General features: G+C 42.9%; 2 protein-coding genes across 6 annotated transcripts in view; both read right to left on the bottom strand.

Moving 5' to 3' along the window:
• Window positions 1-23327, bottom strand: part of CYB5R4 (cytochrome b5 reductase 4) — a 100227-nt gene that overhangs the window by 25686 nt on the left and 51214 nt on the right. Inside the window, exons 1-5 of one of the 5 annotated variants that reach the window (XM_066994605.1) lie at window positions 10434-10587; window positions 9129-9282; window positions 6367-6467; window positions 4149-4233; window positions 423-464 (exon numbers count right to left, since the gene is read on the bottom strand). In XM_066994605.1, the coding sequence (XP_066850706.1) occupies window positions 423-464; window positions 4149-4233; window positions 6367-6467; window positions 9129-9282; window positions 10434-10508 (457 nt within the window). In that variant the 5' untranslated portion in view covers window positions 10509-10587. Of the gene's footprint in view, window positions 1-422; window positions 465-4148; window positions 4234-6366; window positions 6468-9128; window positions 9283-9746; window positions 9768-10433; window positions 10589-23327 lie in introns of those variants that run through there. The other 4 variants (XM_066994608.1, XM_066994609.1, XM_066994607.1 and 1 more) reach the window with 4 other exon arrangements.
• RIPPLY2 (ripply transcriptional repressor 2) lies at window positions 11706-14461 on the bottom strand. The gene is made up of 3 exons (XM_048079800.2): window positions 13825-14461; window positions 13641-13705; window positions 11706-12006 (listed from the first exon to the last, which is right to left on the bottom strand). The coding sequence occupies exons 1-3, from the start codon at window positions 14161-14163 to the stop codon at window positions 11841-11843; spliced, it is 570 nt and encodes a 189-aa protein (XP_047935757.2). The 5' UTR covers window positions 14164-14461; the 3' UTR covers window positions 11706-11840.

Raw genomic sequence — 23327 nt, forward strand, 5'->3', positions numbered from 1 at the left:
GTGACAAATTTAATTCTATGTGTTACCCCAGATTTTGTCACATCTCTGCTACTCCAGCTGCAGGGCCACCTAGCATTTCTGATACTGAGGATTAAAAAGCCTGGCACTTTTGCAGTGGTACATTTCAATAGCACACAGTTATTTCTGACTTACCTTCTCAAGTAGAAAGCTCGTCCATCTTCTACCTCCCTTTTCTATACTACTTTTCCATACTACTGCACAGCCATCTTCTAACACTTTTATTCACTGAATTTGCAATGCCTGATTAGGATTTTGCCTTCCATAATTCCCAAAGGTCACTACGGCCTCAACATCAGATTCAAATGTAAAGACACAGAGAAGCCTGGATAAGCATCATGCATTAAACAACACTCAGGTAAGTTTAAGATTCACTCCCCACCTTGCCCCAGGTGAATACTTACCATTAACCTGTTTCTTCTCTTCAGACAGGATAGAAGAAATGTCTACAAGCATTAAGAAAAAGGAGCACGACAGTAAGAAGTTGCAGCACAGTATTTGCACACATCATACTAAAAAAATAAGCCGAAGTAAGGCTCTCCAAATAAATCTTCCAAAACATTAACAGATTGACCAGGATGCTTCAGATATCAAGTCAGCAGAATTAAACGCAGCACTGATTACCATTCCAAAATATTATGTGTAATTAAAAAAAAAAAAGTTTAGAATGACAAAAGTTGCACAGCACTAAAGGGTAGGAAACATAAGAACTTCTTTGGCTCTTCAAAACAAACAGCACAGATTATCTTGTGCAATTATAAGCTTGATAGCCAAGAAGCTCGCTAAGTCTGTCAGACTTTGAAAGACACTTGTCTCAAGACAACACATAGTAGACACTGAATCTGACCTACAACTATCTAAATCCAATCTTTGGCAGAAACCCAGGAAAAGGAAAATCTTCCTTTAAGCTCATTCTGTCAAGCAGCTTTATTTGACAAGTTATCTTCTGAACTTTTCATTATGCCCACAGTATGCTGCAACGACCTCCAAACAACAAAAAACCATAAATACTAGAAGAAAAACAAGCAGATAAAGACCAAGTAGATGAATACATAGTGCCAATTCATCTACATGGTTCTCATCTCAAGGGCAAAGGCATAGTATCTCTTGGCCACATATCTTTCTTCTTGTCCTCTGGATGTACCCAAGCCACTTCTGCCTTCTCTGTATGCATATCTCAAAATTCCCCAGTATAAAGACCCCTTTTATATTTGCCTTTATTAAGAGACAGATTTGGGGAAGTGGGAGAATCCAATTTGTTCTTCCTGCTCCCTTTCATGAAGGTTAAAAAAAAAAAAAAAAGATGAATGTTTCTCCCCTTACTATGGGCTTCTGAACCCCTCCCACTGCTCTCCATCACAGCAGCCAGTATTAGAGGGAAAATGCCAGTACAACAGCAACAAATAAAAGGTTCCTGGAACAATCTGCCAAGCATACAGTATTGCAAAAGGACTTCAGAGTTGATCAAGAATTGCCCTTAGAGTCTTTCACGTTGTGCCACTGTGAGGTGAAAACACTCCACGGGATGAACGGGCCAATTTCCCCAAAGCCTTTGTTTTAGGCTGTATTTCTTCGTGTATTGTGCTATACACCACTTCAAGCTTTCTGCCAGGATAGGCAAGTCAGTCACAAAATCTCATTTGTGATTAAAGTGTATTGTTTGAGTTCAAAAGTATTCTCTCATTTCACTATATTTTAATACACTGCACTGAAACAGGCATTTGCAGATTTGAGGGTAATTTTTAGAGGCATTTCCAAGACACAGCCCTACCTCTCTCTTCCTTGGATCATACTATAGCTCCCAGTCTCATCTCCTTGACTCAATACAAACAAACACATTCATTCCAACTCCCAAGTTATGGTACCAGTGAAGTTACATACAGACACATACTTACGTATGTCTGTGAGAAACATCAGCAATAGTAAAAGGTACAAAAGCAATGTCTGTGCTGATGTTTACAGCCAAGTACTCTGAAGGAAAGGCAAGCAAAATAATGGTGGAAAGCTTAAAGCTGTGAGGAAGAGGAATAGATGAAGAAGATAAAGAAATTATTGTCCTTTGTTGCGGAAGATAAAAGGAGAAGGGAGATAACTGAAATAATAAATCTCTTGCATGCCTGATATGCATGCATGCATACTTGCATGCATACTCTAGTTACTGCCCAGGCCTTCTCAGCAAGTACAAACACTACACATTTCAGTGCACAGCTCCACTGCCCTGTAACATTAAAGAAGGGGCACTTCAGAATCTCCTGCTAGTTGTGTACGCAAGAATAAGCTTCAGCTTCCTTAAAAATTTCAGTGAATACATAACTGTACTATCTTCCAAAGAAAATCCAGAACATAGGAAACAAAACTAAGCTGAACAATCATAAATCTTCCAGCAATGCCCCAACAAACCTACATCTGACTTACTCTTATCATACAATTGCCCTAATGCCAAAAGCTCACCCTCTGCCATGAAGAAAAAGCAAATTAGGCTGTTATTTGAAGTCCTCTCATCCCTCCATACATATGGGCTCATTTAATCCTATATGCAAAGACATGCACCTTAACTGTGTTTTGTTCTTCTATTTTCAGATCCAAACTTTGCCAAATACAGTTTTCTGGAAGGACACAAGATAAGAAGTATCACTGTCTGATAGTGAAGCTGGTCAATCATGCTTTTGATAATTTACCACTTAAATGAGGATACAGAACCCACCACAAATCACAGCGCACGTTGAGAATTTTGCTAGGAAGAATTTCAGCAAATACAGGCTAATCAGTTGTATTCTTCATTAATAAAATAAAACATTTCAAGCCTTAAAAGGCCAAAAGAGAGACAGGCAACCAAACCACTTCCATACAGCTGGTAACCTTTAACTTGCAAGTTTTACTACAGCAAAGTGTATAAAGCAGTCCTACTAGAGAAGAAAGCAGAGAAAAAGTAAACAGCAGAAAATGGACTGTCATAGCTGGCAGGAACAAAGATATGTTTATTTCTTTACTGACTTGCTGTCACAAAAATTCCCTCCAGTTGCAGAAAAGTCAGACTAAGGAGATCAGTAAAAGTCAGGTTTATTTTTAAATTTCTAGCTCAGCTGACAAAATGGCAGTAACTTCCCCATAACACCTCAACTCTATGAAGCTGTTACACTGTCAAGGTTTCTCCATACATTGCAGCACTCAGCTTAAAAACTCTACAATGGCATTAGCTACCTAGCAACACAGATGTAAAATCCTCTTCCGCCCTTCACAAACAGCCAAACTCAACCTAACTGCTTGGCAAAGTGATCTGTGTGCTGAGCAAGTGCATCATGCCCCTTGTCAGAAGTTGAAGAGCTGAAAGAGATGGCTGAATTTGTGAACTACAGCATGCCACAGAATCTGAGAAAAACAGTTGTAAACAGTAATTCTGTCATGCTTTCAGAGCAGATCTGTTAATGGCCTCCATTCAGTGTCTGGTTTCAAGATACTGTGATTTTTCACTGCGACCTACAAACCAAAACAAACACTGGAGTCTTTCGAAACCACCACCAGCATTTTAGGACAATATGCTGCATCTCTTGCTGTCTTGGCTCAGAAGAGTCTGTTGTATCAGCAATTCTTTTCTCTAAGTAAATTCAAACTCTAACAGACTCAGTAAAGTGTTCTGGAAAGGATAACTGTCCATAAACTGTATTCACATATCTCAATTCATACGCAACTTTTGAGATCTGTGTCTGGTGCTGAAATCACCAGAATGAAAATACTGACTTTTATTTCAAGTTGTTCTAAATCACATCAGAGGGCTTCATGTAAGAGTTTGCCCCCCCCAGGACCTGAAGAAGAAAGAGCAATCCTTGGGAGAAAAAAAAAAAAAATATATACACACATATATATATATACACACACACACGTCTGTTTTCTGATGACTTAGAACAATAGACAAAAATTAGCAGTACATTACGTATAAAAGTCTTCATTTATAAAATAGTTTCATCTTCAGGCACATACCATCAAAAGACTGAATACATGCAACAGCCTTCATCTCTATGTCAGAATACAGACTACCCTTGTAAATACGACAATTCAGGATTTCTCACAACTTTTATTCACAGCTTTGGAATGAAGCATATTAGAAATTATTTCGTTCTAAAAACCCTCACCTTTTGGAGCAGCAATAGGCTTGAAAGCCATTCTCCCAACAAGACATTCCTTCAGCATCGATTCATAATTGACCCAGCGATGAACCTATATTAACAAAATTGGTTTTCACAACATTTGTAATTCTTACTACGTTGCTTGCTCTATGCACTAAAATACAACGACCATTTTTGTACAGTGGCTAACATCATTCATTTTGTAGGGTTTTATTTTGTTTTCTGTTATTTACCCAGACAACAATTTCCCAAATTTTCAGTACTTATTTTTCACCGCTACTACGGAGAACATGTACTTAAAAACAAACAAAAAAAAGGACTCTGAATGTGACAGTAGTTTAATTTATTCAGGTTATGTTTTGCAGTATCTGAACATCACAACCTTGAGCTACAAGAAAGATTTCAGAAGTGTGTTTTTATGATGCGTGCTATATAATTAACAGAACTTGTCCTTACCACAAAGGAAACTAGCCTTGTTTAGACACAAACATGGGGAAAGAGGCTGATGAAGGAACCAAAGATAGATCATAGTAATTTAGACACATCAACACCTCCTATGAAGTTGGTGTATTTCTGTTTCTGTCTGACAACCCCTGAATTATTGGGAAATAATCTATTTTAGGAAGTCAAAGGGAAGAAAAAGCAGTAGCTTTACAGACCAGAACTGAAGAACTTCCATAGGAAATGGATGGCAGAAAAGCCAGTTCTGATAGGGCGTTCAGGACAACACCGCAAGAAGAGAAAAGGAAATGGAGTGCAGCATGACAAATTTAAATGGTACATAAAGATTTAAAAACAAAAACTTTAAACTTGACAAGCTAAGCAGACAAGATAAGGTAGTTCACAACTTGTAGTTGCCTTTTACACAGATAATGTAAAGAAGTGAATAATTTGAATGACAGTTACATTTTTCAGATAATTAACACTAGCAACCAACCAAAGTCTTAAATAAATCAGCATCTGACAGACACAGAATGCTAAAGCAGAGGAGATAACAAGAGAAGTGTCTCCAGAACAGGAAAGACGTGACCCAGAAATGAAGAGGTGAACTGGTTGTTTTAAAGATCTGACCACTGTTTTCTACTCTCATGACAAAACAAACTAACAAAAACGTACAAGTATGTATCTGAACTTGGTAACAATTTGATGGGTTTCTGGTAATATTTCTGCTGCCAAGATTCCTGTTTCTGAGTATTACCGTACGATATTTGACAGTGCTCCAGCTACAGAATTTCAGGCCACAATTTCATACTGTATGTACTTGCACGAGAGAAAAATACAAATTTCTGTAAACCAGAGCAGCTCTGTGACCAACAGAGAATTATGCCCAAATCCAAGACTTCATTTGTGAAAGGATTAACCGAAGATAACAAAGTTAAAAATATCATCTCATCTTTCCTTTATTTACATTCATTGCTAAGTACATTTTCTAAGTAAAGGCATAACATACAGTGATGCAAGAAATATAAAGCTCTAACAATTTCCTCTCAGAAACAGAGGAAATTTCCTTTCTGCTCTTTCCCACTTTCTCAGGAAAAACTGGTGAGCCAAGGTTTTTAGCATAATGTTTCTAAAAAATACCAACTCAATGAATCATCTTTTACAACACAAGATCTGCAAGCGATTCCTTACAGAAAAGACACCCATTTTGCAGACCTTTTCTTTTCAGCCTTTTCAAAACATTTAAAGAAATGGGGAACAAAGAAGAGACCAACTGTCATTTTGTGATTTGTTCACAATCAGTTAAGAGCAGCCCCAACACTTTTTCTTAGTACTTTGTTTGCTGATAACGCAGTAACCAAGTTAGCAGACAAAAGAATACTGCACGTATTTGTCAAAAAAAAGTTATCTGAGAAGAAAATGCTTCTCAACTGACAGCAGTTAGCGAATGCAGCAATTTATTAAGGAAGTAGTATCTCAAGTTGTTGCAAGTTTAATTGCTATTTCTGCTAAAAAATAAATTTAATAAAATGGTCAAATTGAAGCATAATCTCAACAGCATAAAGGGACATTTTCATTTTTGTTTTTTGATACAAAATTTAAATTACATGCCTCTTTCAGCACAGGTAAGTGGAATTCCAAACAGTAACCTGCTACCTTCCCTTAGACTTCAAAAGGTTTAAATCACCATTTCCACTGGAATGCTCTAAAATAATCAGAAAACATGCATTTTTTCAATATACCTTTTAGTGAGCAAGTGCCATTCGCTGCCAGTTGTTCTCACCTGATCAAAAAGATCTGTACCATCAGTTCCTGCTGCTTTCATTAGTTCATCCTCGCCACCAGGATGATACTCCATGTACGGTGTGACATTATATACAAGTCCTGCAAAAAACGGAATATAAAAAAACATGAGTAACATTTCCACAACCACTGCAACTACTCTCCCAGCTCCAAAACCAGTGGAAAGGTTTGTGTATATTACACAGTGTAATGTCAAGCAACAGACATCTTCAGAACAAACAGCACGGCTTTCCAAAACCAGAAACAGAAGTTACACAATCTAATAGTGCCCAAGACATATCTTATTAAACTGAGGTGTCAATTCTACTGCGCCATTCCACTTATCCCAGTGAACATCTAGCAAAAACGTGCACATTTAAGAGTTGAACAAAACAAACACCTGAAGGTGTTACAGTCTAGTTAATGGGTACGAGAGCCAGAGGCCAATTTGAGCCAGTTAGTGCACAGAATTGTTTTTGCTATCCCTTCCAATTAAATTACCACTGATGTGCTGTCACAGTGGTTTCCCTGACACCCATCACCTATGGAATAAAATGCCTACGGGAAGAAGCTGTCTTCTCCAAAGAAAAACTGCTACCATCAGCAGCAAACTTTCCATTGTACAGATTCAGCAACATAAAAAACTAAACATACTCTATGCTTATTAAAGGCTGATAACACTTGTAACAAATCTGCCCCAATAAGAGGACTCAGCATTCTTTCTAAGCAAGTACTACACTTAGTAATTCTCGTGAGATAAAAAAAATGCTTCATAGGTCTGAAATAATGAAGTCTAATTAGTGTTGCTATGCAACCAGAGTAATTAGAGCTTGGAAAATGCTGCTATAAACATTTAACTACAGATTTAACTCCAGACACATTGCTGCTCTTGCAGGACTATCGCAGGTCTACCCAGCAGAATATTTCAAGAAATACAACATTATCAAAACAGGAAGCTACCAGAAGTGGAACTGTACCAGTGTTTACGTAATAAGTCTGTAACACATTAAAAAAAAAAAAAAGTACATTACTTCAGAGAAAGAGGTAGGCATTCAGCACTGGGTTGGGGGAGACACGTACTTGGGACAATCCTAGTTTGCAAGACCCCTCCTGGACAAAGAAAGGACTTTTGCATTTTACAGACCCGATCTTCTGATGGATGTATCCACTGTGCCATCTTGTGTGCAGCATTGACTACTGCACACAAGAAAACACACTACGGAAAATCCAAACAATTAGGAACTCCTGAATATTAGACAAACGTTCAATTTACCACCTGACTTGCACAAGCAAAAGAAGTCTCATTTGTATACCCTTCACACTTTTTTTAAGCCCCCTGCCATCCCATTATATATACTTGCACCCTATATGACAGCTGTCTGATGAACAGCCTACTGGTTTTTGAACAGTTAGCTCCTGATTTTCTTCTTCACGTTCCTCTCAATTTCTGCTCTTTCCTAGAGAAGCACAGCTTAACTACATCAATGCAAAGACTTCATTTAGCTTTTCCACAATGGTGTTATTTTACTACTTGTCCTCATATCAGAACTACAGGTAGTCTATCAGGATTCTCAGATATGCTGCTTTTATCTTCTTTAGTAGCTCCAGAACAACAAAAAGGGGGAGATGTGAAAAATTAGAGACAGATACAGAAGCAGTGTAATGGAGTTCTTGTAAAAAGAAGCCTCAGAGATGCAATCTAGGGAGAGTAAGAGATTAAAAACAAAACTGAGGCATTTTTAAGTGGTGATTCTGCCCTCAGTAGTAAATGTGTGTTTTTTTGAAAAGGATACAAACAAACCTCTACAGTAAAGAGGCTTTCTTTAGCTCTCCTCCCACTATAGTTTTGCTATTATGTGCAAAAGCAGTACATGGAGCATTAACAATGCTATTATTTTGCTCAAAAGCTAGCACTGAAGGACATTTTACTCGTACTTTCACTCTCACCCCCCTTTTTGACCCAACAACAAGAGTCACCTTTGTAAAGAACTTCTTAGCTTAACTTTGCTGGAGTTCCGAGATGACATTATGTTAAATTGCTTATCAGATCAAAGAAGTTAGCAGTAACATGAAACACTTCCTAGAGGCGGTCACATTAGCCATCCTGATTTTCTTAATCTATTTTCATAGAAGTGTTATCTCATAGCAAATTTAAAGCAATATTAATGTATTTTAGCCTCTAAATGATTAAACTGTAGAGCAAGTATTTTCCTACTTCCTCTAAAGACAACTAGGAACTTCATCTTCAGTACACAAAATACTCTTCTAGCCAGGGCTATTGCTTCAAACCACCTTTAGCACATTGTCATTGTACACCACGTAGTAATTCCAATTTTTGAGCTAAAATTTCATAAAAGTAATAACAAATAGCATGAGTCAATTACCACAGATATTTGCTATGCCAGATACAAGCAACAATTGCTCTGTATGGCAATTGTCGCTCACCTTTCTAAAATTGTTCTGAAGTAGTACACACATTGGCCTACACACACTTATTTCCCAAAGACCATCCTACAGATCTAAACATCTTTTTAATACATTTTTATCTCTAGATGCTTTAAAGCAAAAATCTTCAGCTGCTAAGGATAATTAACACTCCAGGACTGAAGACTGTAAGTACGAGTCAGCATCTTCAGCATCTTATTCTTGATGAACCCTTGTTGCCTGAGGCATCACCTTGTTTTGTTGGTTGTTTGCCGTTTAGTTATAAGTACAGCAGAGAGGTTAAACAAAAAATGCAGAAGCACCATCAGAGCAACCAACCTCTTATACATATCCAGCAGTCCTCCTTTTTGTCGTGTTTGGCAAGCTCATCTTCAGTCACTTCAATTAGCCTCCCCTTTAAACCTGTCAAGTCCTTCCCACTTTTAGTTAATCGAATCCAATCCATAAGGCTCCTTCCTGGTTTTAGAGGTACCTGAAAAATAACAAATGAACCAATATTATTAAGCTCTCAAGGAAGAAAAAGCCATTCAACACACTTTTCTAAGCTCCCAAGGAAGATGGGAAAAACAAGAAACAACACAACCCATAACCTTTACTGACATTTTGGAGCCCTATACAGCAGTAAGGCTGCTTAAGGAAGCTTCCTATCTCATAACCCAAGCAAGGGAATTCTCAAACATCAAATGTTTAGACAACTCTTCCCAAAGCAAACTTCAGGTACCCAGTCTTCCTGCGGCGGTAAAATGTTTTATCAGTGTCTTTTGGGTTATGGTCTGGAAACCTATGAGCTACAAAGAAGGGACATTTGAAAATCATGGCTAGGTAGGAAAAGGTTGGAAAGTTCACCTCCACTGCACTTAAGAAGACTAACTGCAAGCCCTACAGCAACTGGAAGTCTCACCCAGAGAAAGGTAGGGGAGAGATCTACTGGCTTACCAGGGACAGAGGCAGAACAAGACCTTAAGGATTTCTATCACCTTCCTTTCCAGCAGAATCAGAGAATGGGCACCCCTTTGCTCCAAACACTAACAGCGGAGAACAAGGACAAAGAATTGTGGTCTTACAAAACTTCAGGAAGATCAGAAATGAGAAGAGTTAAAAGAGCACGGGCACAAGTCACACAGTGCTGCGCGGGTCTAACAGTTTGGGTCCCAAACTTATCGAGCTGGCTTTCCAAGCGAGGCCCACAGAGACCAAGTGCCCTCAGAAACATAACCAGCAGTTACACACAGTAACTCCGAGCTGAAAAGGCCCTGTCTCCTCAAGAGAGGAAAATGGCTGTGACCTGGAAAGGCTGCACAGGAAGGGTTTTACCACCGGCAGCCTTTAAAAGGAGAAGCAGGAGGCATTTTCCAGCTACGCAGCTGAGCCGGGGCCGCTGTCACCACCTCTCCTTCCTCCTTTAGGGCTCGGAGCAGCCCGAGGCGGGGCGGCAGGACGAGCCCTGCCGGGCTGAACCTCAGCGGGGACCCGACCGGCAGGGGAGGCCGCCGGGGCGGCAGCTCGCAGCCCCGCGGCCCGGCCCGGCGCTGGGCCCGCAGCCCCGGGGCCGAGCCGTGCCGCCGGGGGGAGGCCCCGGCCGCGCCCGAGCCCGCTCCCTACTCCCTGCTCCCCGCTCCCTACCTTGGCTCGGCCTCCCGCGGCCACCCGCTGCTGGGAGCTGGGCGCCGGGAAGGCCCCCGGCGGCACGTTCAGCATCCTGCCCGGCCCCGCCAGCCCCGGCGGGCGGGGGGAGCCGCGGCAGGGCGCAGGCGCAGGGCCGGGCCGGGGCGGTGTGAGCGGGACGGGGCGGGCTCGGTGCCTGCGGCGGGGTGCGGGCGTTTGGGGTGAGGGGCTGGGGTTGTGGCAGCTCCTCAACAACTGCTCCCACACGGCTCCGTACCACGGGGTCCATCCCCCAGGAGCAAACTGCTCCAGCACGGGTCCCCCACGGGCGGCAGCTCCCCCCAGACCCCCTGCTCCTGCGTGGGCTCCTCTCCACGGGCTGCAGCTCCGGCCCGGGGCCTGCTCCTGCGGGGGCTCTCCATGGGCCGCAGCCTCCTCCAGGCCACATCCACTTGCTCCACCGGGGGCTCCTCCACGGGCTGCAGCGTGGAGATCTGCTCCGTGTGGGACCCATGGGCTGCAGGGGGACAGCCTGCTCCACCAGGGGCCTCTCCACAGGCCGCAGGGGAACTGCTGCTGCCTGCCTGGAGCACCTCCTGCCCTCCTGCTGCACTGACCTGGGGGGCTGCAGGGCTGCTTCTCACTCCTCTCTCCCAGCTGCTGTCACACAACAGTTTCTTCCCCTTCCTTAAATCTGCTCTCCCAGAGGCCCACCAAGCATCGCTCCCTGGCTTGCTCTGGCCAGAGGCAGGTCCCTTATGGAGCTGGCTCTGCTCTGACATGGGGCAACTACTGGGCTCTGCTCACAGAGGCCACACCTACAGCCCTCCTGCTACCACTCTTGCCATATAAACCCAATTTAGTAACAATACAGCTTAAATGAGAGAACAAGAATGACTTAAGACAAACCCCTTCATAAAAATAAAGACTAAACTGAATAACCATAACAAGTAGGATTTGGAACCTCCTCTGAATCTCAAAAGCAGCTATACTGTTTCTTTTCCATGTTAGAAAATCCTTCATAACAACACAGCATTAGAATACTTAATCCAATACGATTCCTTGACAAGCTTCCACATGGGGCACAGAGCAAAGCCTTCCTTGTTTCCTCAAGTTCTGAGGAAGCTACAAGACCAGAGCACTTAATAAGAAGCCACAGTTCTCCACTCATAACATTGATGTCCAAGTTCATAGTCTACAAAATACTGGACCTCAGACAAAAAAAATACTAATCAATACCCTCCCAGCCTAGAAGCAGGAAGGGACTAAGACAAAGGAAAGAGGGTCAGATAAAGTTACAAAACATTCCAATTTTATTAAGAATAACTTACATACAAATAAATTATCTTTAAAAATACTATAATACATTTTTATATTAAGCTTAAATTAAATTTTAGAAGTATCCTTGGTTGGCCTTTCTTGCAGTCAGCAGTCTGATTCTGTTCTTGAGTCTTGTTCCAGGTCATCTTCATCATCTTCACTGTCCGAGTCTTCATAAAAGGAAATTGTAGCTTGAACTGGAAAGTTTTTCAGAAGTGCTTCAGCTTCCTGATATAAGTAATCATAGCACCTCGATTTGGGCCAAAATAGTCTGAAACAAGCATACAGGTCAATTTGCTTATTGTTATTATGTTTTACTTGGAGGCTGACAGACAAGAGACAGCAGTGAAGTTCTGTTAACAGACAAGCTTTGCTACAGAGTTTTCCCCTCACATGCTTGGTCATGAAACTAATATCTACATTTAACTAGAAAAATGTTTTCTTGATTGTGTATTTTCATCTGAAGAAAGAAAAATGCCCTTAAAGCACTAGTATTGCAGCAAAACTATTCTGAAGCCCAGGATCCACATCTGAAACTTACCACTCCAGTACCTCATTAACAGTATTCATGGGGATCTAATCCAAATAGCACTGCCCTCACCCGAACAATTGCTAGGGAATATAATGGGTGTCAAACAGGATCCCCCAAATATTTGGATTAAATTAGTAGTTTTATTAGTAATGGTCAATCTTGGATGTTGTTTACAATGGTCTGAAACAAGTCTCGAGGTGAAAAGAATGCTAAGTCTAAGAGGATCAGGCCTTGATATTTCCCCGCAGTCTTATCTGTCCAAGTAGAATTATCCACTGACTTCTTATAGAAGGTGCCACCTAGGTCTAGACTTTAAAGTAATCCATGCTTTATCCAGAAATTAGCATAAAACAGCCCTTGTGACATTTTATTGTCAGCATATCAGCTAGTGATATTATTCCAGCTTATACACGCTGCTGTTCAACTCACATCCTCTTGCTTAGTATTTGGAGTAACTGCGAGAAATAGACAATGGAAGTCCCAAGAGCTCAGAGGCTGGCACAATGCAACATAATTAAATGCTGACTACAGACTGTTCAAAATAGAGATACATTAAGGAAGAGAACTAGAGGGTTTTCTAGCAAATACAAAAATGCTTTCTAGCTTGCAGTTTAACAGAACACGGCTTCCTCTGCAGCACAAAGCACACTTGCTTTGTACCATCTCACTCCCAGTGCTCCCTGCAGCATTCACTCATGCACAGGAGCCGTGTCAGAAATCAGCCAGCGTAACTGCTTAAATAGCCTGTGCTTCGGTATTTGACAGATGAGAGCCTAGATTTGGGAGAAAGCTGCATCTTACCTGGAAGAACTACCTGTGCAATAACACAAAGCACCTTGCAACAACCACTAGTGCTTCTGAATACAGATTCAGCTGAAAGTTTTACTCATTTTTCTCAGACTGACAGTGCAGATACCATCATTACTGTCACCATTAAAGCACCAGTTACACGAGCTTTTCTCTTGGCAGTGCTGGCTTGGTTCATACCCTCTCCTCCTGCCACTCGCTCCCACACCTGCACTGGGAGGATACAGGCACACCAAGACAGCCTAGGGACTGTCCCTCACACAACCTTTTGTAACCCTGGGCACAAAACTGAGTAGCAGGGTGCTTCAGCCAACAGAACAGCTCCCCAAACCCTGACAGCTTACAGTGCGACTAAGCCCCACACCACAGAAGCATGCTGACAGCTTAAAGCTCAAGCAAACCCACAAGTGCTGGCAACCTGCACAAGGGCCTGCCGGCCAGAAGAGCACCGAGAAGAGCCCCAATCACCCAGAAGCTACCTTAACGCCTACCCATGGATAAAAAAACAAACAAACAAAAAAAAAGGGTGGGAGAAGCGCCCTGCCAGCCCGTCCGCAGGCACTTACCTGACGGGGTGCGCGTACTGCGCCAGCTTGCGGGAGCCTTGCGCCAGCCCGCAGGGGCTGCGAGGCTGGGGACGAGAGAGCAGAGGTCACCCCCGCGGCCGGCCCGGCGCCCCCGCCACCCCACCCCGGCTCCCGGCAGCACGGCAGGGCTCCCCGCAGAGCCGAGCCGAGCCGCCCCACTCACCACAGCGGGGCCGGGCAGCCAGGGCCTCCAGAAGGGCGCGGGGCTGCGGGGCGAGGGCAGGGCCGTGAGGGCCGGGCCGCTGTGATGGCGGCGGCGGCGGCAGCAGCGCGGGGGGGACGAAGGGGAAGAGAGGGACGAGAAGCCCCGGGGGCAACCGCAGCGCACCCCGCCGACCTCCATGCTCCGCCACACAGCTCCTGTCACCGCCTCGCCACTCCTCACCCTGCCCGGGGCTGCTTTTATACCCCGCGGCGGCGGAGCCCACCTCCCCCGGCTCGTCTGCCAGCGCCATCCACAAAAAGGCGCCGCCGTGTAAACGCGGAGCGCGGACGCGTGCATGCCCCAAATGGCCCCGAGGGGGGGGAGGTTTGGCGACGGGGTGTTAATCACACTCCGGCGGACACATGGCCGCTGCCCGGCCTCGGGGGGAGCCCCTGTGGGAACGGGGGGCGGCGGGAGGGGCGAGGCGAGGGGGCGCCGGGCGTTATCGCCCCTGCCCCGCCGCCTCCAGGGCAGCCCCTTGGCCTTAAAACCCTGATCCTTTATCCCCAAGGGTCCCCCGTGCTCGGACACGGAGGAATTTCACCCCGGGGTGCTGGAGAAAACGCCACTTGCAGGGGTCCTTGCTTCCTACCCCGCCACCTCCCGATACTCCCCGTGGCATGTCCCCCCTGAGGTAGCATCCTTAGCTAGCACAGCGGCTTTTTATAGGGTATTTTTACCGAGGAAACGTGCCTTCTTTTATTCTTTTTCATATGCGCTTTATACGGCTGCCAGCATCAGATGCTCTTGCTACATGCACGAGGTTTTATGCCAAACTCGTACCGTGTTCCCAGTACCGAGGGAACTCGTTGTTATTTCTCTTTTTTATTTCACACCCCTCCCCCCCCTTTTTTTATTCTCTTTACAAGATTGCAGTCACTGATGCGTGTGAGCAACAGTAGTGATCATATATAAGAGCTAGTAAATAGCAGTAGTACCAGCCCTGGGGAAGCCAGGCAGGTTGGAGGGATGGAACTGCCCTAGTTCTGAAGGAGAGCTTCAAACCCTGTTAATTTATCGCCCACTAAAAGACTCACGCTACAGTCTGAGGCACTGTACCCCGTGGAATAATATTGTACCTTCTTCAGCTTAGCCATAAGGAGTGTGTCCACCTTAGCACTGCCTAAGGATAGCCACAGATAGAAGGTGACTTGTGCCTTCTCCACGGTGTCTTCAGCACAATCCACCTCACTAAATGGCATTAGCAGTACCTGTGTAAAAACGCTGCACATTAGAAGTTTTGTGGGAAATGTGGTCATTAATTAAATATGGCAATAGCATGTTTTCAGGTCTTTAAGTCTAAAACAGATGTAGGCTGAATTGTCTTTCTGAAGAAAAGCAGCCTCTTGCTATTAAAGAAATACATGCAACAGTGCAGGCTTTTAAACTTGTGCATGCTGTGGTCCGTTCCACCTTGAGCAGCGAGTGTATTCTGTCGTTTCGGAGGTTTATACTATTTGACCACGTGGAAAAGTTCATACTGATTATAACTTTAGAAGTAATTAAAGGAAAATGTAGTTCACAGTGAAAAGTCCAACTTATTAGAACCTTAGGGTTAAGCCAAATGCTTAAAAGAATAAGATTTCCTGAATAATTTTACTGCACTGTTACGTTTGTAGATGTCTGCATTTTTTCCCACCTCGTTTTCACCGTGGCCTAAAGTAAGATTAACTAAAATAAGAGTGAACAAAAGGCTCAAACTGCTTGTAAATATTCATCCTACAGTTAGGAGAAGCAGAAACTAGAGGGAAGTAGCTAGTGCAGTAAGTTCATCATAAGCAAGATTGTATCTAATTTTTTTCTGTATCCAAATGGCTGCTGTGAAACTTTGTCAGAAAATGTGAAGTGTAAAACAGATGTTTCAAAGCTGTCTGATGGCAGATTCTTCTTTTGCCTAGATGAAGTGAGAGCAATAATTCCTGTAGTTGGTATTTCTCTTTCGAGAAATAAAACAGGCTGTACAAGAAAAGAAGGAATAGAGGCACGGTTTGTTGTCTAAAGAAGAAAAGCAGAAACATCCACTCATCCGTCATATTAGCAGCAAGAATAGAATAATAGAACTCAACATCAGCATTATTTGTTTGATAAAGCATAAAAGTGGGTATCAACATGTGCAGTAAAAGCAACAAAAAAACCATGTGTCTTTGGCCAATGGCCCTTAATTGTTTCAGAATTCTCTCTAGTATCTGCCCAAAATGAGAAAATGTCCTATGAAGAAAGTGTGATTTACCCATTAAAAAACAAACTGACACAGAGGTGTTGAAAGGATAAGGGGAAAATAATGACTAGCAGCTGTTGTTCCCTCTGCATATTTTCACACTATATGACTCTTCTTGGCCCTACAGTTTAGTAATGCAGTCCTGTTTATTGACAGAAATACAAATGTCTGTCTTTGCAATAATGACTTACTACCATTGACACCATGGAAAGAAAGAACCCAATATTATGCCATATTCCAACAGACCTTGAAGTATAGACTAAAAATGTTAAAACAAGGATAAAAATTGATTTAATTTTTTGTCATGTTTGTTGTTTCTTCTTCAGCTTGTGCGCAGAGCAAAAGTAACAATGCATTTGTAAACTACGATCTGAGCTGCACTTTAATTGTGCAGAAACCATTGTTTGCAGGAGCTACAGTAACCAAACAAGGAGTTGGTCAAATGGGAGTAACAAACACGCTTGAATATATACATAATTTTTTACATTTAATAGCAGTTCTGAATTCAACATGAAGTCTGATAGAGTCAGTCTCCTCACGCATTCTTGCTTCTTCTAATTAAAACTGTGTTCTCCTTTCTTTTTAAAGAAGTGTAATTGCTGAGCTGAAGGTTTTTCTTGGTTGCACATGTGTAACTAAACAGCCTTTAGTAATGTAGTCAGGAGTCAGGATCCAATACATTGCGTTGTAAATATCAGAATGGAATCAAAACTGAAAAAAGGTGTTGTATGCTTTTATTTACTCTCTTATGCAATAATAAAAATGTTTGTGTATCCCATCAGTTCACAGCTTTTTGAAAATATCTCTCAAGGCCATGAATATTTTATTTTTTTTAATTATTTCCACTTGTCACTTTCCAAGCAGATCATACCTGAAAACTTACAGGGTTCAATTTTATTTAGCCAAAGTCTAATTATTATAGGACTTATTGTGTAATTACAATTGAACAATTGCAAATGTGATAAAAATAACTCTTGCATGATCATTCTGGATTTACAGCAGTAGACCTAAAAACATGATTTCGTTTTCTCAGAACGTAAACCAAGCAGTATGTATCCAGAACAAAAGTAATTACCTTGGTTTGCTTTAAATTGATTAAAAGTGCTTTTGTGGCTTTCCGCAGTATGACATCTTGAAATGTAATGCACTGTTAATAGGATACACAGAAGAGCAAACACAGAGGTCTGTGCAGGTTTGAGTGTGCTACTACAAACAAAGAAGGTGTTCACAAATGGCTTAGAGCTAAATTTGACAAGACGGTGCTAATCACACTTGGACATGGGAATATCTGGACAGAGAACACTCAGCTGGCTTCATGTTAACCTCTCTGAAAGCAGTGATAGATCTTATTAGTAAAACATGGGCATGTATGACACGAGTTTATATAGAGAGAAAATGTGTCTGATCTGGTCAGAACTTTCTTTAGGGAGAAAGATAAGGTCAAACCTTCTCTTACTGAGACTGGACTGAGGTTAACAGTCAACATTTGATCTTGAGTGTTTGATAACCTAGCTTCATTTCAATATTTCCAATTTTGACAAAACTTTAGGACTAAGTTTTGAAAATTAAGTCTATGCTTACTATTTGCATACAGAGATCTACCATACATGTGTATGCCATTTATTTACATTTGGCCTATTAGCTGATAAATTGAGCTATTATTGTTATTATTATTATTATTGCTGGTAAATACAACATTTACATCAGATATTTACGTGCATAACTTAGGTAGATGTATATCTGTTATGATTGCTTTACTAGAAATTTTGCAGCAGTATCTTATAATGCATCAAGCATTTTTTAGTTGTGAAATTATATATTTGTTTTTTTTCTACTATAATTTGAAAGTAAAGCATCAGTTTATAAAGAACAAATAACAGCAGAGATGGTTTTACCAGCCACTCTGTCCTCACCATTATTTGAGTTTGATCAATATTTTTGATTTTGCTGACGTACCTGAAGGAGATGGGCTTGGTCTGACACTTCCACAAAGTGGAATCTTTTTCAGTAAATAGTATGAGATCCAAATTAGGTCCTAAGAAATAAGATACATAGAAGTTCAAATTTCTTCTTCTAAATATATATATATATATATTAACCAGTGTATCAGCCTATTCACATTATCGATGGTTATAAAAATATTGCTTAGCTAATAAAGAGACATATTCTTTCATGGAGATGTCCATCCCTCTTTTCGCTATCTCTCTGGATTTTGACTGCAGCGTAATAGTATTAAATGCTTTTATTTAATTTTATGAAGAAAATGATTCTTCCCCTTCCTCTGTCTCACTGGGTATGATTTCATGTGAGAGTGTGCACACATGAGAGTGCTAGGGTGGTCAATGGTATCTGCTGGGAAAAAATAAACACGTTTGTGTTTGTGTGGATGTGCGGCACATGCACGCCTGCTTGAGGCCCCTCCACGTATGTGCATGTGGCAAGGTGTGACCCCACACAGCAGGTTCGGTTTCCTCATTTGCCTCCCCCCTTACACTCCACTCCCAGGCCCATGCTGGCAAATGGTAAAGGATAATGTATCCGTATGGGAAAGCAACGTATTAAGGGGCTAGGAATGTGTAATGGGATCAGCCACTGGGTACAGGGATCTTTTTTAAAGTAAGAATATCATTTGCTGTCGAGCTATGGGCACTTTAAATTCCATGCAGATAAGAAACAGAGACATCAGTGCCGAACACCAATCTTGCCATTTCTTTTAATAGAATGGGAGTTAGTGAAACACTGATACATCATTAATGCTGGGGCTCAGCAGAAGTGTCTGGCTCGCTCGGCATAACGCAGCACAATGTCACGGTGTTCACTGCAGTTGGAGCTCCCAGTGCTGCAGTGTGGCACTGGCAGGATTTATCCTCTCACCTCTAAAAAAAAGTGAGAGGCAGCCAAATGTAATGAAGCCGCTCTAGCCCAACAGCTATTGACAGAAAAGAAGAAGAAATTAGATAATCATTGGAATGTCCTGATCTGACTCCTCTGGCTGGTAACACAGTCTCTAGCAGTGTCATCTCTCCTCTCACAGTGTACCATTCAATTAAGCGTTTCTTCAGATTTATTGCCTCCCTAGCTAGAAAGATAGTCATGGAAACGGAGCAGTTGTTTTTCAGTTTGCTCTGTATCACTAAGACATCAGCACAGCATCAACCCTCAAACAGGATGCATGTCTCTAAACTTGGGGTATAGATAATTCAGCATTTAACCTCCAGTAGCAAGGAATGAATGAAACAGCCATACCTTAGACAAATAAGCACCTGAGAAAGGCAAACCAGCCCTGAGGAGTACACACAGAATCTTGTGCTGCACTGCGTGGATGACAGAGCCTTTACACAGGTGCCCAGAGATAAGTCCTGACAGAGAGCCCCAGCCCTGCTGTTCCTCTGTGTCCCTCCCCACAAAGAAGGGTGGCTTCTGGCTACTGCTGTCGTGAGGCTGCAGATCCCATCACGGCAGAATTTCAGTATTTCTTAATTGCATGCTCACATCTCAGCAATCCAAAGTGGTAACACCGAACACAGGGAATACACAGCTCATTGTGCAGGCTTGTAGTAGCCTGCCTGTCCTAGTTAAGGTGCACATAAATGGCAGAGGTACCAAGGAGTAAATATTGGTATCGCTTACTCTTAAGACTGCCTGCTGGCTCCCTTAAAAATCACATTTTCCATCGCTTATAGCTTTTCAGATTTCATTTGGACTACATTTTTCTGTGCTAGGTTTATTCAGGTTTAGTTTTGGGGAAAACTGCAATCAAAATAAGACAGGCCAAATCATTGAGCCATTTCCAAGAATGAGGGGGAAATAAATGGTAGAAACATTAATAGTGCAACAACACATCATCAGTAGGGCAAAAATGACCTGTCTCACGACACTCTAAACCCAGCTCACGTTCCCTATTAGTGGGTGAAAAATCCAATGCTTGGTGCATTCTGCTTCACGATGATAAGAACTTTTCTGGGGCTCATTAATTAAACACTGACAGCAGCCGGTTTTGGACTGTGAAGTTTGCCATTGCATCAGGTATTTGCCTTTTGGATTTTCTCTGAAAATCTACTCAAATTTGGCCAATTTCCAGGCCTATAAAAATGATAGTTTGAGTTGCCCACTAAAAAGATTTTGAAGAATTTAATTACTAAATTCCTTGAGGAATTAAACATGCCTTGGGTGCATTCCATCCAGAACAGACCAGGTCTCTCCTCGCAACATAATATTTATGCTGTTAGAGGCTGGGGTACATCTTAAAGTGAGTTATCCAAACTGAGAGATGCTTTCTTTTCTTCTGTTCTCCTGTACTTCCTTTGTATAACCCAAACCCCCAGGCTGCAGCAAGAGGAGGTGGCAGGAAGAGGAGGAGGAGGAGGAAGGGAAGAAGTGGGCAAGTGCTTCAGTGACAGACAGAAGCTGGGAAGTAAGGTTAAGGCTGGTGTTTGTGGGGCATTGGGAACTGGGACTAGAATTGATGTTAAGTGGAGGTGGCAGGGAGTTTTAATTAACCCAGTGGAAGACTGAGGCTGGGAGACGAAGGGGTAGTGAGACTGGGCGGCAAGACCCTGTTTGCAGCACCAGGGTCTGTGGCCTCTGTTTTCTTCGTTCTGTTTTGCAAGAAAAAGATGTGTATCTGTACTGGAGAGAGCAACTTGGAGACCACCGCAGACACCAGTCCCCAGCCAATGGACCCACAGCCAGATGTGGGGAAGCTGGAGGACACAGCACCTGGTCAGCTGGGCAGGCTGGTGGCCCAGAGTGTGGGCAGATGTAGCTGGTTACATCCCAGGCTGTTAGACCTGTGCTAACACCCAGAGCCTCAGGGGCTCGCTGAGATGCCCTCTACACCTGTCCGGCTGTGGCAGCTCACACCCATGGGTTTCATGGTAGACTTTCCACCTCACAGGGGAATGCAGCCATTCCAGTAATTGTGGCCCTGCTTACTGCCTGACTCTTCCTACAGTGCTTCCCATGTCATGGCCTCCCTCACTGTATCATTACTAAACAGGGGAGCCAGTTCAGACAGGTTTTGGAAAGAGCTTCTGGGCTTCTAAAGCTCACTTCTCTCCCTCATGACACTCCCAGCCTCACAGTGTCACAGCAACTCCCTCCATGCTGGCCGGCCCACGGCTCTCCCTCCAGCAGGGACTAGTCACAAAAACAGTGCTCACAAATCTACCTTGCAGAGCCTGTTGGTGCACCCAGGGTGCTGGCACGGGAACCAGGCAGGGTGTGGAGAGAGACGAGGAGAGGAGGGGACCTTTGTGAGATGAGTCCAGAGATCATCCGGAACCAGGGCTTGAGCTCAGGAGGGACATTGCAGCTGGCTGATCAAAGAGCTTAAATCCTGAGGAGATGTCTTGGAGGAATCAGCTCCAGTGGATATGGGGAAGAATAGCTTGAGGGTGTGGGTAGATGGGTTGAGTTTGAGCAAGTAGAGTGGTCCAGGTTCCAAATGGGCAGTGGAGAAAGGGAGGGCAGGGTTAGGACAGGTCAGAGAAGTGAGGATGCAGAAGCAAAGAAAGAATGGTTGGGACAGGAGCAGGCAAAAGAAAGCACTGAGCATGGGAAGGATCACTTGGTCTGGAAAAAAGTGACATGGTGATGGCAGACAGGAACAGGTTCTGGTGTGAAGGACAGGTGGGAATAGAAACTAGGAGAGGGAAATGGAACTATTAGAATAAGAAGGCTGAGGATAGGAAGAGCTGGAAGTGACCAGAGATGGGGAAAAGACTGAGAAGACAGTCAAAGGGAATGGGATAGGCTCTTCCCAGTGGACATTGGATCTGGTTGTCTTGGTCCCAGACGTGGTCTGGAGAAAAGTCTGGAGGGTGGATTCTCAGACTGGTTAGTAAGAAGTGAGATGAAGAGCTGAAACTGGGAAGGGAAATTACTAAAATAATACATTTGAGGGGAAGGAAGAGAGGAGTCAAATTTGGAAAAATTAGGTACAGGAGTTGCAGGCATAGTGCACAACCTCCCAAAGCCTGGGATGGACCCCGGGAATCCCTACCCTGGCCAAGCCTGTGAAACCTGCTGGCAAAGTCTCATCAGCTACTAGGGAGACTGCAAGCCCGTACCACTAAGGTACTAAAGTAGCAAGAGCCTGCATCGTAGACCTGAAGTTTTCCTGCCTAGGTGCTAGTATAGCACTATCTGATGCAAAATCAATCACTCAAAAATCCTGAAACTTTTGAAGAAAAAAAAATTTCTGAGAGGTTCACATGTGAATTATATCTCATCTAATCTCAGTGTTTAAAGGCTAGTCATTCAAGTCTAAGATGGTGAATTCAGGCTGCCTTCAGAGTTAAATAGGAACATTCAGAGGACAATGCACTGCATCCTGAGATAAGGTGTCTAGGATGTCTGAAATGTACAGGGCAGGCAAGCTGACTAGCTCTCTGGCACAATCTGTGTCTCTCTAATGATTCTAAAAAGTGATTACTTTAGCATGGCAATGACTAGCTGAGCTTGAAAAGAGCTTTTAGGTGCCTCAAGATAGGTAATATCAATCACAATGATACGTTTCTCTATTTTTGTGTCTGATATGAGAGTCTGCAGGATGATTCGTAGAAATGTTTAAGTACAGGACCCCCAGGGTCTGTAAGTGCAAAGTCTCTCGTGTAATTTGTGTGTCCTAAATAGCTTGGACACAGTGGGTGTGAGGCTAACAACCGCAGCTGAAATGAATGAGAATCATGCCTGAAATGCAGTACTATGCAAAGCTATGTAAAAATGAGATCACAGCTATCTCAAACTGGCCAGCCAGGTTTAAAGAGCCTTTTTAACAGCACTGTGTGTCCTTAGTTGCCTGTTTATAAAATGGCACCACTAGTAATTCACTCACTGTCCCTAAAGGCTCTGTGAAATCTGTTCATTAATTCATACAACTACTACAGTTATTGGCACTGCAGAAAACTCTCAGGGAAATTCATCAGAGCAGCATTTTGAAATCCTGTCTGTAAATTTTTGCTGTGTGAGAAAAAAGTCTGAGTGTGCAGACTGTACAGAGAGCAAACAATATATTGAATAGCAATTCAACGACTTGTCATCCCCTATTCTGGGCACAGAGAGGGAAGGGACTTGTGGAAAACAGAGTATGTTGATGCCATTGAGACTGCCATAATGCATGTACACACATGAACCAAATTTAAGTCATGCAGACAACCATAACTCCGGCATTTTTCTGGTGCTTGCTGTTGGAGTCTTAATAATGTTGTTTTGGCATATGATTGCTTGAGAGTGTGAAACA

This window comes from Anser cygnoides, chromosome 3 (assembly GCF_040182565.1).
Source record: "Anser cygnoides isolate HZ-2024a breed goose chromosome 3, Taihu_goose_T2T_genome, whole genome shotgun sequence".
Classification (NCBI taxonomy): domain Eukaryota; kingdom Metazoa; phylum Chordata; class Aves; order Anseriformes; family Anatidae; genus Anser; species Anser cygnoides.

Coding starts and splice junctions, on each gene's coding strand:
- RIPPLY2 (XM_048079800.2), bottom strand. CDS start 14,163: ATGCACGCGTCCGCGCTCCGCGTTTACACGGCGGCGCCTTTTTGTGGA. Junction 13,706..13,824: donor GGCTGCCCGGCCCCGCTGTG/GTGAGTGGGGCG, acceptor TCTCGTCCCCAG/CCTCGCAGCCCCTGCGGGCT. Junction 12,007..13,640: donor CAGTACGCGCACCCCGTCAG/GTAAGTGCCTGC, acceptor TGCTTGTTTCAG/ACTATTTTGGCCCAAATCGA.